The sequence below is a fragment of the Rhinolophus hipposideros genome, assembly GCF_964194185.1.
Source record: "Rhinolophus hipposideros genome assembly, chromosome: 2".
NCBI lineage: Eukaryota > Metazoa > Chordata > Mammalia > Chiroptera > Rhinolophidae > Rhinolophus > Rhinolophus hipposideros.
This window is the reverse complement of record NC_138048.1, coordinates 62820547-62839141: the sequence shown is the minus strand read 5'-3', so window position 1 is coordinate 62839141 and position 18595 is coordinate 62820547. Positions and strand designations below refer to the sequence as shown.

General features: G+C 40.8%; 1 protein-coding gene across 5 annotated transcripts in view; it reads right to left on the bottom strand.

Annotated features, from left to right (window-relative positions):
• MCF2L2 (MCF.2 cell line derived transforming sequence-like 2) overlaps positions 1 to 18595 on the bottom strand; it is a 213038-nt gene that overhangs the window by 27843 nt on the left and 166600 nt on the right. For 4 of the 5 annotated variants that reach the window (XR_013995248.1, XM_081078213.1, XM_081078215.1 and 1 more), the window contains 6 exons: positions 15396 to 15488; positions 14605 to 14697; positions 8946 to 9071; positions 1732 to 1947; positions 797 to 889; positions 542 to 620 (listed from right to left, as the gene is read on the bottom strand). Coding sequence is in view for 4 of the 5 variants with exons in the window: in XM_081078213.1 (XP_080934339.1) it covers positions 542 to 620; positions 797 to 889; positions 1732 to 1947; positions 8946 to 9071; positions 14605 to 14697; positions 15396 to 15488 (700 nt within the window). In the remaining variant the exon portion in view is untranslated. The remainder of the gene's footprint in view (positions 1 to 541; positions 621 to 796; positions 890 to 1731; positions 1948 to 8945; positions 9072 to 14604; positions 14698 to 15395; positions 15489 to 18595) is intronic. The other variant, XM_081078216.1, reaches the window with a different exon arrangement.

The window sequence follows — 18595 nt, the reverse complement described above, 5'->3', positions numbered from 1 at the left end:
GATTTAGGCTGCTATAACGAAGTACCATAGACTGGGTGGTTTATAAACAACAGAAATTTATTTCTCACAGATTTGGAGGCTGGAAGTCTGAGATCATGGTGCCAACACAGCTGAGTTCTGGTGAAGACCCTCTTCTGCTGACTTCTCATTGTATGCTAACATAGCAGAGAGCAGAAAGAAGAAGCAAGCTCTCCCACGGCATTTATAAGAACACTAATCCCATTCAAGTGGTTTCCACCCTCATGACCTCATCTACTCCTAATTACCTCACAAAGGCTTGGGTGGCTTTGGGATATTGGATTGAGAAAGTTGATCTTGGCAATTAGGTATGTTGTGTGAGACGCAACTACAAGGGACACCCTCACAAAACAACCCACACAATCTAAAGCAAGCACAGGTGCCTCCAGATACTATAAAAATGTGTCCATTATTTATTTTCCTGGCAAGTCATTTTCTTTTACAATATTCCCAATCGGCACATCGACCTCAATGTTGTAAACAGTATAACTCTCCAGGCTAAAGTCAACTGGGGTAACCTTACCTTTAATATTGTTTTGTGGTTCCATCAATAATTTACTTATTTCTGAAAACCAACAATCTCTGATTTCTTTTGAAGCTGCCTGTAATTACAGATAAGAAAATACTGTGAGCATTATATTACATGCACAGAGCTTTTCTTCTCTGGGTGACCTTTAAAATAATAAGACAGAAAACACTTGTCAAGAAAACACTTGTCAAGTCACAGGAACACAATAGGGACAGCAGAGGTCACCTGGGAGGAAGGCATGAGCTCTACCTGCAGGATGTATTTCTCAAGTCCATTTCGGTTGGCAATTTCAAACTTTCTGTTGCTCCCCCTTTCAAGTTGGTGAATTGAAAGTGTCATCAACTGTTGTAAAGAAATAGGAAAATTTTCTATATTATCAATTTCTGATTTCAAAACTGTCTGCATCAGCCTACCCTAATCCTTTCTATCCCCAAAACTCTCCCCTTCCATCTTCCTTCCAAATGTTTTGCTGTGTACAAGGAGTACAAAGTACAATTTGGTACAGTGTCATCTGGCTTATCTACTTCAGAGGACAACACAGACTACATGAATCTATATATAGTAGAGCTGTAGCCACGACTTGAAGCAAAGAGATCATCTCTCCTTTAACACCTAAGTATCTCACAAATCTCTACGGAATGGTAACTGAATTAGCATCCATTAAGAAACATAAATAACAAAAGTTACTATGAATAAATTAACAACTTTACTCACAAGTACACAGATGTGTTTATGTGGGTGTGTCTCATTGCTAGCTAGGAAACATTTGCTATATAGGTGAGAGACAATGCTTGCTGTGGACATGGGTTCCTAGAAACCCCAGTGTCACGACACTTCCTATACTTGTATGCAGAAAAGCCCATGCTCTGATCACTGAGTCTTTCATTCCTCTGCCTAAAGGAAAGAGGGTACTTGTTAATGACTTTGTCCAGACAGAAGGTTATACGGTTCTCTTTCTCTAGTTAGCACAAAGTCACCTCTGTTCCAGCCCTGGCCCTGTCTAGAGACTGATTACAGTCCCTGACTCTGAAGTCAGATCTGGGTGTGGATTCTGGCTTTGTTGAGTGGCATTTGGCAAATTAACCTCATCTCTCTAAGCTTCAGTTTCCTATTTGTAAAAGAAGGATAACCATGTTTCTCTCTCAGGGTTGTGCTAACTCCCAGGTGCAATAAAATCCCTTTACCTTCATAGACTTCTTAAAGCTGTAATGCGGAGATGGGCCCTGGTCGCTGGGCTCCATTTGTATCTTACAGAACACTATTCCCCTTTCAAATAGGTAGATTTGCCTCTGGCTGGGCTTAAATCGAATAAAATCCTTCATCTTATAACGATCCTTGTGAATTGTCCAGACGTTGAAAGAGTCATGCCTCAACAGCTTACCCAGTTTTCCAATATCGTCCTTTTAGAAACAGACACGCAACAGAAAGACACTGTTAAATTACTTGACAGGGAAAGAACGCTAAAGGGTCCGTTTTCAAATGATAAATCATGCTTATTTGAAGTTTACAATCTTAAAAGTGCCACTCGGGCTAATCCGTCACTAAATCAATTTTGTGAGCTTTACTGAGCATGGCACCATTTAGTTATAAAAGGAAATAGTTCAGCGGTGTGAGGTAATAAACATAAAGCATGTTAGAAATACTTGAATTCAAGGTATTGGTACTCTGATATTTTGTCTTGTAATTAACTTTAACTAACTGAATTCTATTTCCTTTTCTTTGTTTTTGATACATGACACTACTTAAAAAAGGCAAGAAATTAACATTTTAATTGTGTTCAGGAGAGACAATTTTTGCTGCATTATGGATCTTTGATAATCCATGTTTTCCCTCTGTATCCTGACAGCTGCTTCATTTGTACGAGAACCTGAGAACTGAGATCTGCTCTGAAAGGAAAACCTTAGAACGACTTAATCTTCATAACATTGTAATGGAAATGGTAATTACTTTCATTGCTGCGTTTTTCAGAGAGAGTGAACAGTGTAAAGATAATCTCAAATTACAAAATTTTTTTAAAAAGTCTATTTGCCTCTCTCTCCACCAGCAAGCCCACCTTTCTCATTGAAAGTTGAAAGTCCAAATGAGGTAACCCTAACTTCCCTGAGCTCTCTCTAAAGGGTAGTAGAGTGAGATGAGCTGGGAATGTGGTATTTTTCAAAAATTATAGCACTCAAAGCAGATAATCAAAAATTTATGTCCTTGAATCAAAACACCAAAAGGAAATAGTATTTGAACAGGACTAGGACAGAGAAATTTCCCTGAGTTACATCTAGCTGAGCTAAATCCCTACAATTTCTGATGGTTAATACTAAAAATATGTATATTATGTAGAATTGATTAAGCATTTTAATAGTTTATTGTTTATATTGAGCAAACTGAATATCTTCTTTCAAGAATTGACTATACTTCTGAAATTCTAAAATAAAAGTTGGCAAGCAATAAACTATTTCTCTGGTGTTTGTGACACATTTTCTGTGCTAATTTTCTCTTTTTGCTTTGTAAAATTTGCATGTGTTAACTCTTCAGGGAGAAACAATGAGCCAACGAGCCCCAGCTATAAGGTCTTCTTTCCTGAAAGCTTGATGGTCCTGTTTTGGTAGTACAGGCTCAGCTTGACCACTTTCCAAGACAGATGGGGGGATGGATCCCTGAGGACCCTTCCGTGAGAATGTTTTCACTCCATCCACATCCTTCAAGGAGCCATGCAAATGTAGCCACTTCAGCCCACAGTGATTGCTTTCTCCTGTTTAAACCCTTTCAACGTGTACTATAGACATAAATAGTATAGGAAATATGTTTTAGTCAAGGCAACTGGCCAAAATAGGCGTTTCATATATGCCACATGAACAACTGTAACCAGGAGTTTCTATTGTAAAATGTATTTGTACGCCACCTGATTTCAAAAATTTGATACAGTTTATAAAAATATGTACATTATGGCAGACAGAAAATAACTGAGGAAATTAGGGTGGAGAAAAAAAGATTAAAAGATGAAGAGTTGTACATAAAACTCATACAATAAAGCCATATAAACTTGCTGCAGACTCAGTTCTGACCTTCTATTCTAGTAGGCAGTACAGACAGAAACACAGTGAGTTGCATGATTCATTATGTCGAAAGACATACTGAAAACCAGTTGTTCAGGAAAAGCATGGAAATTCCTGTTAATAAGACGTGAAAGAAATTTCTCCCATGGATCCTCATAAAGGGTCACTAAGTCAATGCTGAGCACATCCTCGAACACATCCCAGAGCAGATAGATGAATGGATTCTAGGTAAAGCTGTTTTGAAGAACACATTTGCCAAATGTGGAGGGATCACTTCATAGTCATAGTTATAAAAGCAATTTTTAAAGAGGCCAGAACAATGGAGGTGCAGGGAAGAAGTCCAGGTGTACACTCTCTAATGACGTGTAGAGGGCTGGGCAATGTTAGTTAAGATGTCTGCCAAGGCCATGGCCATAGAGAAACAGCTCTGTCCACAGCCCCACTGAAGAGACAACTGTGGGCAGCGATGGGTTTGTCCTTATCAGATCTGTACTTTCCTCCTCGTCCATATGCAGCCTCAGTTGTTCACATCTTAGGAGGCAACTGACCAAAGGATGTGACTCCAGTCAGGGGCCATCCCCTGACCACAGCGGCCTGGTGTAAAAAAGATGTCAGCCAGCCAATCTGATCCTTGTCTCAACCAAGGAGAACTGAGGGGGAGGCAGTAAGCAGCAGGAGCTTTCGCTACGCGATGCTTTGCCAGAGGTCAGGGGGTGGAATGAACAGTAAGAAGCAGAGCAGTGAAGAAGATGAGTCACCAGAAACTATGAGGAAGAGGAAAAGACACAGATGGAGGGAAAGAACAGGTCTGTGGGTGGGGAGAGGACTGGACAGCAGGCGCCTAGTCAAACCTGCACAAATAGGCAGAGCACACAGGTGAGAACATTACTCCCTCCCAGGCCAAGGTCCCAGAGCCGCCAGGAATCCTAGAATTGTCCAGTTCCCACCTCTGTGAGCTGGGCTCTGCTATTGTTCTGACTTGTCCCGAGGTTCTGTGGTCAGCTTTTTTAGGGAGTCTGCCATCACTGGAGATTACTGGAGGCCATCACTGGGTCTGAGTCCAGCTGAAGCAGATGAGCTGCATATTCTCCAGGCATTTCGCATGAACTTTTTCAGGACCATGCTTGTGGTGGGACTAAAGAATCAGGATTCATGTCTGTGTGGAGGTGACCCACTGCCGGGGGAAGCAGGTGGACGGATTCCCCGGAGCAGGACCAAGGATGGACCAGTGGCCATCTTTTCAACCATGTGTATTCTTTCTTTCCAATCAGATTGTAGTTGGTCCCAAAGCCAGAGACCACGTGTACAACCTCTTGTAGATATTTGTCCCTTAGAAAGTATTTATTTATTTATTAGCGTTTAGTGAGTGCCTGGGGGGTCATGACACTAGCTGTTCAGCACTGTGAGGGAACCAGTGCAGTGCTACCGCAGCTCTGGGTTGAATAACATCTCCTCAAAAACTCATGTCCACCCAGAACCTCAGAATGTGACCTTATTGGAAATAGGGTCCCACATGTAACTAGTTAAAATGAGGTCATATCAGATTACAGTGGTCCCTAATCTAAAACCTGGTGTCCTTATGGGAAGACAAAAAACAGACACAGAGACCCACACACAGAGAAGACAGTTATGTGAAGACAGAAGCAGAAATGGGCGTGATGCAGCTGTAAGCCAAGGAATGCCATGCATTGCCAGAAGCTATTACCAGCCAGGAGAGGAGCCAGGAAGGGTTCTTTCCTAGAGCCTTTGGAGGGAGCATGGACCTCTTGACACCTTGATTTTGGACATTTAGTCTCCTGAACTGTGAGAGAACAGGTTTCTGTGGGTTTAAGCCATCAATTTGTAGTGAATTGTCTGGCAGCTCCAGGAAATGAATATACCCCCAAAGAGTTTTTCCACCAGGGACAAAGTGTGGGGTGGCCCTCGCTTTGGTGTGTTGAAGCATCTGATGGATGTGAGCTCGGAGATAGAACAGAGACTACCCCCAAACAAATGAGCCAGTGAAAAGCTGGCATATGGGAAATGATGGCAAAAATAAACTAGCAAATGCTACCATTTTCATGTATAGACATCTCTTGGTAAGAGCTCTGATACAAGAACTTCAAATGTGACTACATGGGCAAAATGAAGAATCTGGCTGAGACAGTGAATGTAGGGAAGATAGCTTTCAGAAAGAGACCTCTTTTCATTCCTGGAAATGACAGCTACTGTGACAGAGCTATATACGTCTTGCACAAATAAGCAGGAAACCTCGGATAAATGAATCAGCACAAAGCCCCATCCAGAAATGAAAAGCGGAAGCTGTGGGAGAGAGGAGCCCATGATTACAATCTCCAGAATCAGAGGGGCCCCTTCCCTGCAGCATGGTACCCAAATAAGTGTGCCTTAAGGTCCCTGTATTCAACACCTACAAGGTGCTGGCGTAGGCTACGTGCCTTAATTATGCCTTATTCTCACTTACTCCTTACAACCTCTCTTAGACATGGATGTCATAATAAGGGCAGGAAGATGCACAAGGCAGCTCCCTTGAGTGACTGAGATGATTTCCTCAGCCTTACCGCGGCAGCCAACACTATGTAAGGAAAGTGGGATGTAAAATAGAAATAAAATACCTGGCCTTAGCTCATAGTATAAACTTGCAATAAAATAACTTCTTTTAATGAATTATGTAAATTTATTCCAGGAAATAAAAATGTTTCATTCAATCTTTACTATTCAACTTTGGAACTTGTTCCTGGCAAGTCAGGATTTAAAAGGACTCTAAATGTATCTCTATTTTATGCATTGGATTGAAAAAGGGGAAAGTTTTTTGGCAAATGGAGGCAAGTAAATTACATCTCAGCATTCCACAAAACAACCTGCCTTTTAAAAAGTTTTTTGTGATTAAATAAACTAAGAACCAAGTAAACACAAGGAAAAAATGTAAATATCAGAAGGGAATTTGTTCTAGTTGTCTTAAGTGTGAATTCATCCACTCAAGTTCAATTTCTTTCCTTTTCAAAACCAGATTAATATTGGATGTTGAGTAGAAAAACTAAGAGGTTAACCTAAAAAACATACATATAGCATCTGACTGTAAACACCCTGTAATAAAGTTCTACAAAGTTGAGGCAAAGAATCTCAGGATCATTAGATCTGAGTTAACAGCAGTTGTGTTGTTAGTAAACTCTACACAGAATCAGATGAAGAATGTGTTGAGAGGATGGCACCTTGAATAGGGAGCGAAGAGATCCAAGAAATAGTCTAAGCTGATGCCACTGTGATCTTGGGCAAGTTATGGATCTGTTGCTCAAGCAGAAAGTTGAAAATTCCAATACCTGCTCCTTCATAATTCAATAGGATTGTACAAAACTGTCAGGATAAGTTAGCTAATGTATGGGATGTAAAGCAAGCTAAAGTCTTAGCAAAAACGAAACCATAGAGTGTATGCCAAAGGTGAAATTCTGAGGACACCTGGGGGAATGGAAGCTTTTTGCACTTGGTATTACATCCCTAAAATGCTATAAACTCGTTCATCTTATTTGCACAGAAGCTGGCTTGGAATGAAATTAGGGTTGATTGCTATTCACTCGCAGTATAATCATTCTTTTCTCAACTCCCTCCTCCTATGTTACTTACACTTAGAATAATAGCTGAAAGTTTCCTGCCCTGTGTCCGGGATATTTGTTTGATTCAGGCAAATGGATATCTAATAGGGGTAGGTGACACATGTTCAGAGATAAGAAGAACAGAACGATGTCCCAAAATGATTAGACAAATTGTTCCCTTGACTTTCCTTAGCCCAAGAAGGAAAAAATTATTACCAAGAAAATGATCTGCTCTCACACACACTCCCTGTGGTTCATGAATACCCTCTTGAATCATGCATCAGTAGTAAGCAGAGAGCACTCTGGGGTCTCAGGGGAATGTGACAGCATCACTACCCAGATCACCACAAACCCAGTGGGGCTGTTTCCGAGATGCTGTCCAGAGAAATACTACGACAGAGGGGAATAAAAAAATGACAGCTTTTTTGCCCCTAATTATTTTGCATGGTTTGATTTATAACAAGGGGAAAAAAGGAAGGTCATTTCCTCTGTCCAGACCTCAACAGTATGTTACAGTATTTTAATAGTATGTTAAAACCAGGTAAAAATGAAAAGGAAAAAAAGAGAAGGAAAGTGTCTGTCTGAAACACAATTCTCAGAATGCTTGACCCCTGTATGGTAGGCAGAATAATAGCCTCTCAAAGAGGTCCACACCCTAATCCCTGGAATTTTACAATATGTCAGGTTACATGTTGAATGGAATTGTGGTTGTTAACCAGCTCACTTTAAGATGGAGAGATTATCATGGACTATCTGGGTGGGTCCAATGTAATCACAAGAGTCCTTAAAAGTGGAAGAGAAGCAGAAGAAAGGGTTAGAGTGATGCAATCAGAGCCAGAAGAACTCAACCCACTGTTACTGATTTTGAAGGGGAGACAGTGGCCATGAGCCAAGAAATGTGGATGGTTTTTGTAAGATGGAAAGGCAAGGAAAGGATTATCACCCAGAGCCTCCAAAAAAGGAGGGCAGACACCTTGATTTTATTCTGGTGAGAGTGTGTTATACTTCTGCCATATGGAACTGTAAGATAATAAATTTGTGCCATTCTAAGACTCTAAACTTGCAGTGGTTTGTAATGACAATGATAGAAAACGAATACACCTGAGTCAAAATCTGAGTGCTTCACAGTGAAACCAGTTGAATATTACTTATGTTCCAATCCTCAGGCGATCACACAGTTATGAAGGATGCTTTGCCTGGAATGCCTGGGATGGGCCTGTCCAGGATTAAGCCTAATGCTAGAGTCGAGATGGCTCAACTCCCCAGCACTGCCTCTCTTGGTATTTTCTTTCCACCTTTTGGATGAAGGGATGTACAATATATGCTTTTTGGACCTCTTCTGGGATCTGTGATGTAAAATGGAGTTAGACTTTCACTTAGGACCAATTTTCAAAGCAATTTTCGTGGAGAAAATCTGAGTCAAGAGGAAAGTCTTTTAGTATTTTAATAGTGCCATGAGTCAGAAAATTAATTACTCTTTTAGCAATTTTCCCTGGTCATCTATATTCTGGGCCCTGAGGTCTGGGTTTTTGAGAGCTTGGGTCAGTCTCAATAATCAGGACCCACGATTCCTGAAAACGCTGAGGGGCTGCTTGGAATCTCATATCACAGGTCTGTTGACCAATTTAGGCTACTTTTCCCAGAGTCAGATTCCTTTACCATAAATCATTTTTTTAAATTTTGTCGCAGCATCTCCTACCTTTGTAATATTGTGCCTGCCTTTCATGTGAAACATGCCCAAACTTGTTAGGGAACATGACATACCGGATAACCAGTGACTGCTGCCAGGCCCACGGCCAACTCACAGGACTTGATCAAATCCTCCATCACAGTCAACGCTTGGTGCAGTTCAGCTAAGAATGCTGAATTCTTGGTCCTCTTTGTCCCATTCTGTGGAAACCAAATGCCTTGTTGGAAATCAAAGGGTAAACCGTTTACCAAGTGAAGAAGGAAAACAGGACAGAGATGAGGAACCGCAGATCCTGCCAGCACGGAGTGTCTTAGGTGGTACATCGATCTATTTCCCTGCTCCCAAAGAATGGTCGTAAAGATATTTGCTGGTTTATAATCAACCACACCTATGTACATTATACTAATGAAGAATGAAGCTCATAAAATTATAAGCATTATATTCCTGCTCTATAAGAAACATACTGAGATTTTTTTTTAAAGCATGGGAAAATACCATTCCCTTTAATTTGGCTGCTCTCTCTTTTACACCCCGACCCCTGGGGCCTATGGAAAAGTACAATCTGAGTATCATATTTCTATTTTACTGTGAAACTCTTATTCTTATGGGTAAAACAACACTTAAAACCATCCCAGAAGAGGATATTTGTAAAATCCTATAGAGGCAAAGAGTAGGCTGCCAGGTGGAGGTTTACTAATGATTTATGAGTAAATGCTGTGAGGACTGCATGTGCCACATTGAATCTCCTGCAGCTCTGCACTTCCTCTCTCTTGGCCTCCCTGAGCCCTCCCAACATGCTACTGTCTTTAAAAATGCCAAAAAGGTAAACCAACGAGGTCTGCACCTCCCAAACATAAAGATTCAACATTAAGTGGAAAAGCCGGAACTGCTAATTCAAGAGACCAAGGTTCAAATTTTTACCACTGTGATACTTAGGACATAACAGGGATGACTGTTTCAGCTTAAAAGGCTTTTCTTAGATTTTCAGTATTTTATTCCCTTGCTACCTACATAGCACATTTATCTGTTATCAAGTCAATGCAAACAAACAGATTTTGGGTTCTTCCATTTTTTTTTAACACATCAATTTCTACAACATAGAACAGATGTTCTATGTTCTCTTTGCTGCCCCCCATGTAGCCCCCATCTTTTTGCCCTGTACTGCATGATGTCAGCAAAGGGTTGTGCATTTTCTTAATTTCTGCCAAAGCACTGGGGATTCGCATTTTTGGATCGGAGATATGAGTGACAGGACTGATAAGTGGAGCCGAGCATGCTGCCTCCATTAAACAATTCGTCATGGATTCTTACCTTCTTACTCAAAATAAATATGCTCCAGGTCCTGGTGAAAGACAGCAGACTCTCACCTGACTTAGTAACGTCATCAGCAAAGGATTAAACATTCTAACATAGCCATCTTTCTCTTTACCCAACACTTAACACTAAACTTCTTTTTAGAGACTCCTATTCTCTCTGCTTCCTAGTTTTACGTTGGTAATGTAAGGCTCAGAAAAATCCTTACAAGTGTTACTAAAGCCCTCTAACTTGGGCTAGCTCTCCTTGCTCCAGGCTATAAAATTATTACCTGTGTCTGGAGCTTCTAATTTCAAGAGATCCCCACCACACATTCTGAGCAGAGAGGGCATGCAAATGACTGCTAACCCTGAGACACATGCCTTACATTTTTCTTGTGAAAACCAGAGTATTCAAGAGGAAATTGGAAAGAAACTCCACTGCTAAACCAGACTTCCTCCTCATCTGGTTGGCTGTCATTTCCTCCTAGGGAACCTTGGCTGTCTCTCTTAAAATTCATACACACACACACACACACACACACACACACTTGGAGGGGAACAGGGCATAATGTATACAAATTCGTTATATAAAGAAATAAATGTAAATCATTCGCAATCCTACAATGCAGGAAAACCACAGTAGAGATTTTATCATATTTACGTCCAGTCATCTATGTTTGTATTTTTGTTAGAACATTTTTATGTGAAAGGAAGAAAACATTACTACTTAATCCTGCTACAAATCCCACTTTGAATTGCCTTTAATTTTTTTTGGTGTTTTTTTTTCCTGACTATGAACTATAGGATACATACAATTTTAGAAAATTTAGACAATGAAGATCTTAAGCAAGGAAAACAAAACTGTCATAAATCCTTCCACCCATGGGCAAACACCATTAACAGTTAGTTATATAAAACAATATTTAACATCCAGTACTTTAGACGAACCTCCTAGGTCACCTGGGTCTAGCTCCAAATCCTCAGGAGACTTAAAATCCAGCAGACCCTGCATTAACCCAAAAGCCTTATTGAAAATCAAAAAACAGAACGCCAACTAAATCTACTGTGCAAACAACATTCAGACAAAGTAACTGAGAAAGTATGTGAATTTGTCATGAGAAAGAGGGAGCCCCACCGCACATTCTGAGCAGAAAGGACATGCAAATGACTGCAAACCTTGAGATACAAGAATGAATGAATGGCATATGAATGCAAGAGTTCTTTCCACAAACACAGAATCATATTGGACATACTACTTTGCAGCCTTTTTTTCACTCAACAACATATCATGAAAGTTTATTTTCTCATGGTATTATATATTTTTAAAAACATGGTTTTGGTTGTGGCAGTGCTGCATTCTGTACATAAATCATAATTGATTAATCTCCTCCATTGTTAAATATTTAGGTTCAATAACTTTTCCAAAGGATTAATTCCTAGAAGTGGAATTGTCAATGTTAGGAGTTTTTGTGCATATTTCCAAGTTCTGTACAGAAAGACTATGTTCCTGCCCCCCACTTAGGAAACCTTGTTTCACCTGCTCCTAACCTACATCGAGTACTACCATTTAATAAAAAGGTTTGGCCAATTGAAGCATCAGAGCAATCCTACCTAACTGTTGTTTTAATTTGAATTTCTCAGATAACTAGTGAGGTAGAACTTTCAAAAAAGTGTTTGCTATTAGCATTTATTTTTTTGTAAATTGCCTATGTCCCTTGTTCTTCTTTCATATTAATTTCTTTTTTCAATATCAACCTTATTGAGGTATACCTGATGTATAAAATTGTTAGCTATTTAAAGTGTACATCATGATGATTTAATACACTTACGCTGTGAAAGGATTCCCCCCAACTTGTTAACACAGCCATCACCTCACATATTTCTCTCTTTGTTTCTTTTTTTTTTTTTTTTTGGTGAGGACATTTAAGTTCTACTTTCTTAGCAAACTTCAATTATACAATACAGGGTTACCAACTGTAGTCGCTATGCATTACATTCGATTCTCAAACCTTATTCATTTTATTGCTGAAAGTTGGTACCATTTACCAACCTCTCCCTATTAATTATTTTTAAAAATAGTAACCTATTTAACTTTTTTTAAAAGAAGAAAAATGAATGTTGCTCTTATGATTGGAAATGCTCTTACACAGGAAATCAGCATGAACACCTATTCTAGAATATCCTTGCAATAAGCAAAACTTACAGTAAGTAAATAATGCACCGTTTTCCAAACCATACCCTGATCAAACAAAATCCAGGCAAGAAAGATTCTCTACATTAAATTTGATAGTTTCCATCCATCACTTAGCCTATTTGACAGAAATCATGAGCTCGATGAAAGTGAGTTCCTGTTGTCCCTACATGTATGTATTTCTCGTGTTTGCTGATAATATATATCAATATTCTCTAATTGACTTGCCATGACTCATTAGACATTCTGTACTCAAAAAACTCCTGGTCATGATTATTAATTTTTGCAATATCTCAGAGAAGATATTAAGCACCTCATAGATATCATTTCTTTTGTTTCTTATTATGAATTTCTATGTGCTCACTATTAAGCATGCTAAACATTTGTCACACATCTTGCAATTACAACATTTTCCCCAATTTTTCATGAGTTCACTTTTAATGGTATAATCTATCATTTTTTTCCCCTTTCTTTCATGCTTGGAAAAGCTCTCCCACATCAGGATCCCACGATCCTTTCTAAGCTTTGAGGCAGTGGGTCCCACATCCATGCTCTCAAAGAAGCCGATGACAGGCACTGCAGAATGAGCTCATTCCTCAGGGTGGAGAAAACCACGATGTTCTTGCTCTCTTCTCAGCTGTGCTAGAGGTTTGAACTTGTTTTTCCAGGCACCTAGCAAGCGTTGCGATGGGAAAAACTGTTCTGCCCTGAGCAGCCTCCCACAGCTCCCCACAGTCCCCCAAGGAACATTTTATAGTGATTCTGTCTCTTGTTTCCTCAGCGACATAAAGCTAACAAAATATTTTTAGTATTTTTAACATGTATTACCTCATATAATGCTCCAAAAAAACATACCAGGAAAGTATTATTACTACCTTCATTGTACAGATGAGGACTCTGAGGCAGAGAGAGGTTATGTGACTTGCCTGAGTTCACCAGCTGTCACAGCCCAGATCCACACCCACGAGGTCTAACTCCCGAATCTGCGTTTCTAATTACTATGCCCTACAGCCTCCTGTATATGGTACAGAACTTAGCTATTATGTCAGCATCACTGGAGTGGGAAGACTTGAGCCCTTCAGCCCCCAATGCAGCCAGGCCCAGCGAGTGAAGACCCCACCATAGGTCCTGCCCTCTCCTCAATAAGCCCAGTGGTAGAACTTCATGACAGTAAGGATAGGAGTCAGAGGACTATGAGGCCCTAAGTGAACGCTGTATCGAAACATGCTCACAGATACTACTCATGGGGAGAACCAATGAGTCATCATCCTCATGAAGACACTAATGTGACATCTTTATGAATATAGCAATGGTTACAGGTCCTGGGAGCTCTCTCCATGCATCAATCACTGCTCCCCCTGCTAGCCTGAGGAGGAAGTTCTGGTATCCTCATTTTACATACAAGAAAACCAAGGCCTAAGAGGGCCAGTAATCCTATAACTGGTGGTGCCAGAGCCGGTCCAGCCCCGGCTGGGACTGCTGATGCAAAGCTGAAAGGGGTACTGTTTTCTGAGAGCAGAATGCTGGGTCATGAGCTTAACTTCCCCAAGCCTCAGTTTCTTCACACTCTAGAGCCTTTCTGATACAACTGATTGTGGACATTAAATAAGAAATACACGTGGGAAGGTATCCAGTAAACAGCAGCAGCTCATTTTGCTGTTGTTGTTTGTTTGTTTTTGTTTTAAGAGATAGTAGCCACTGGGCAAGAGCTGCTTATAAAGGTTAATTCAAAACACAGCCTGGAGGAGTGGCCCAAACCTTAGCTTCAGCTCACACATGGGGAAGCAGCCTTGATAGCACCTCCTGTCCTGTTTGGGGTGTGTGGGAGAGCTCTCCTGTCTGAAGCTCCTTGCCAAAAGACGGTATCTTACCCAGAGGTATCTTACAAGAGAATAGAGGCCTGGCTGCCTCCCCACCCTTCCGGTTGTCTGCAGTGAGGCTGTATCTGCCTTCCCCACTTTGCTCCCAAGGACCTCTTCTCCCCTAAGCCAGGCTCCTTAGAGATTCATGCCCTGGCTGCATGCTGGACTAGCCAGGCTCCCAGGTCTCTTTCAACTGTTAGGATTCTTGGGTCTTACCCCTCATGGAGGAGGGCTGCTTTAGACTTGGAAGACAGAAAAAGCCCAGAGGATAGACACCTTTGCATTTGGAAGACAAAGTCACAACTCTACATGTCTAAGGAAAAATGCAGCACAGCGCAGGCATCTGTTTTCCCAACACTGAAAAGCACCGTCTTCCTGACTTTACCTTCAACAGTGTCTGGTATTTTATAAGTCTCTGGCTTGGTCCTCTGAGGTACTTAAAAAGAGGGAGACTGTGATCCAGTTGGCGCTGGCATACCTTTGAAAACCAAACAGAAATAACAGAAAACAAAACAAACAACACACACAGAGAACAAAAGTGGCAGCATTTAAATACGAGAAAGAAAACGGGCTCTTACTGGACAGAGGCACAGCTGTGCTGACCAGTTGTGTGATGTTACTGAGTTGTCCAGTCCCTTAGGAACAGTGTGTGGAATGAGAGAAAGGGCAAAGGGGACAACTCAGCTAGTATTTTTATAGGCAACCGGGGAAGCAGGACCATTTGTTTCTTTTAGAAAACAAGTCCACTAGAAGACAGTGGGGCATTTCAAATCCTTCTGAAAAGGAGGTAGCCCGTCTTCGAGTTGGGGTGTGGTAGGGTGTATTCAGGTTATTTTGAGCCTCGAGGGTACATGATGGCTTATTGATATCATTCCAGGGAGCCCCAGAGTGTAATCTTTTTCTGATTTTTTTCCATTTTAAAACCCATCCTAGAAGAGAACTCTGGTTTTTTCACGAGGCTACAACTGTACCTCACAGCCCTGTCCCACAGAGACCCAGGGCAGTGTTGAAACTTCCAGTATGCGATTTCAAAATAAGAGAGATTTTTAATGAACATCAATCCTAATGCTAATTTCTCTGCTTAATTCATAATTTTGATATCTTTAAAACTTTGATGCACATAAACATTGTCCAGGGAAAACAATTTGTGGGAGACCTTGTAATCTCAACATTTACCCCAAAGTAGGCACAGTCTTGACACTCTTGCCAGATTTCCGTAGCTCGGGGCAGATTCTTATGGTATTTAAAATATATTTGAAGATCTTCTTTCTGAGTGGGAAAAATTAGAACAAATTAATCAGGTAGAATTTTTCAGGACAGGATAATACAAGTTCATTCATTCAACAAACCTGAGATATTCAATGTATGAGGAAATGGTGACGCACGATAAACAACTTTATGTTGGGGTGTGTGTGTGATAGGAGGCACAAAGAGGGCCGTGGATAACCATAAGCCCTAAGCACAGATACGACCAAAGTGCTATGAGAACAGTTTCAGGACTCCGGTAAATAAAGAAGTAAATTCATGAACAGGAGTTGGGTTTTATCTGTATCATTCCTCCTTTGCTCTTTATTCAGGACACCAGTATCTCCCCAAAATAGTTATTTTTTTCTTTCTAAAATAGTTCTTCAGTGAGGGTTAAAACTAACAGAAAGGAATGATGGCCCCTCCTTTCTCTCTCCCCACCCTCTCTTTTTACATCATCATGACACCAATTCTAGGGAAAAACCTAAGAAACAACCACAAGAGAGAAACACCCCAGGTGGAAAATGTGGCAGTTTGGACAAAGCAACACAGATCTAAATCACGTGGGCAAGCCCCAAAACTTCAGCTCTGCCTCAGACATCACCTTCAACCTGTAACACAAGGCTCTGAGAAGGAAAAGGCACATGACTAGCTCAGAGCTAGAGATAACAGGGATTCCAAGCTCCTGTGCGACCCATATTCTCATTGTATCAAAGACTTGCGAGGGGGCCCACATGTGCCAATACCCCAGACAGAAAGGCTACCGTAAGTCTATGAGTCAGCTTGCGGTTTCGTCCGCTCTATCAGGAGAACCTGTGCTTGCCACAGAGCCCATGCTGCTCCAGCAGAGAAGCCCAAGTGGCCACTTCCTTTTAGATTTCAGTGTCCCTATCTTTCTGCTAAGGCCAACTCTTGATGTCCTTGTTGTGGACATGGGCTATTTTTCCCCTCCCAGCTTCAACTTTGTCTATTCTGCTTCCAAACACATTGCTGCACTGAATGATTTCCATTTCTGTATCTCTTCCCCTGTCTTCATGGATTGTAAGTGGTCATTTCACCATAAGAACTACAGCAACTCTGTCCTTTGCTATTCTTTCCAGGAAAAACCTATCTCTCTCTCTCTCTCTCTCTCTCTCTCTCTCTCTCTCTCTCTCTCACACACACACACACACACACACACATACACACACTTAGGAAGAGAAATGTACAGACAGGTTAAGAAACTAGCATCATAATTCAGAGCTTGACAATAATACATTCATGTTGCTTTCACTCAAGAACAACCTACTGTATGCCTTTGATGTACCATGTATTTGGCACCATGCTACGTATATTTGTTAAACTCAGTGGCTCCCATAGCATCGTAGCCTAGACATGGGGAACATTCCTGCCATCCTGAGGGCCAGGCTTATAAAACATTACAAATTGATAAAGGCATCTCACCCACATTTGGTCTGTCAGAGCACAAAAACATTGGCTTTTAGCTTCTAAAAGAATTCAAGCATTCACTGCTTTCAGCACTTACCACCAGAAGATTCTTAGAAGCTGAAGGAGACTTTGGAGATCCAGCTGCCCACCCAGTGAAACATCCTCAACAGTCAACCATCTTTCCCCAAAGTCTCCCAGTAACAGAGAGGGGACCTGGTGCTCTTGGTGAGTGCTGAGCTGAAACCTGTGTTTCTGAAACCTTCATCTCTTGGTCATGTGCCCATTCTTTCAACAACACAGAGCACTATAGGCCTTCAAGTACCAAAATGCAACCATTGACCTACATTTATTCTTCAATACAAACTTCCTTAGAGAAAGGATGTGCACGAATCAGCAGCGTATGCAAGTGACAGATTCCCCCGACCTCCTCATAGAATAAAGCGGGAGGTTAAAAAAATTGCTCATATTCACACAGGGAGACATGATTGGTTATTAATTAAGACTGTGGGCACTGGTGGGGGGTGATCCAAGTTCGGTTCTTGGCTTTGTCAATTACATACTATATCACCTGAAGTCAGTTACTTGACATTTCTACACCTCAGTTTTCTCATCTGTTAAGTGGGCTCACAACAGCACTCAACTCCTATGATTGCTGTGAGATTAAATGAGATAACATACAGAAACCTCTCAACAAATGCCTGATACATACAGAGTACCCAACCAATGGTAACTATTGTCAAAGCACTTTTTATTTTGTAGAACCCTTCTGCATGCATTATTTTCTGATTTCCACAACAAATTTACATATTAATATTATTAAGCCTGTTGTATGGAAGAGAAAAGTGAGACTCCACGGGTGTAAGTGACTTACTTGAGGTCATGCAGATAGCAAGTGTCTCGACTTAAATAAGAAATTACATTTCCTGAGTCTGATTGGGCAAATGGAACTCAAAGGAAACCACTAACAAGTATTATTCTACGTAGAGGTTGGTCTCTGGAGCAGAATCTCCCTGGATGCTATAGGCTACAGAATCTGATTAAAACGCTTGGCAGAAGCAGTGTTTCGAAATTCATTTCCATAATGAGTGGTATTCTGCAAATACTATCGAGAAAAGGTAAATTGCTATACTAAATAAAGGATGATGGGCCCACCTTGTTGTCCAACAAATATAAGTCTTTGCACAGCAGCAGCCAAGTCCCTCAAGAATTCTCAAAGATTAGATAATTGTGGTTTTTAACTACTCCATTCGTCCCAGAGTAATAACTTTGTGCTTCATGAGAAATTATTACCTGTATTTTGTCTCCAATGTCATAAATCATATAGGATTATATGAGGTTGACAATTAAGTTCGTGAACTTGTTGCAATAATGTTGTTAACCTTTTTGGTATCAGAGGGATTATTCATTATGAATTTGTACCAACTGGACAAACAGTTAACCAAGATTAATATCTGGAAGTGCTGAAAAGGCTGCGTGAAAAATACGAAAATGACCTGAACTTTTTGCCAGCAATTTATGGCTCTTGCAGCACGACAATGCACCAGCTCACATGGCACTGTCTGTGAGGGAGTTTTTAGTCAGTAAACAAATCACTCACCCAATCTGACCCACATGACTTCTTTCTTTACCTGAAGATAAAGGAAATATTAAAAGGAAGACATTTTGATGACATTCAGGACATCAAGGGTAATATGACGACAGCT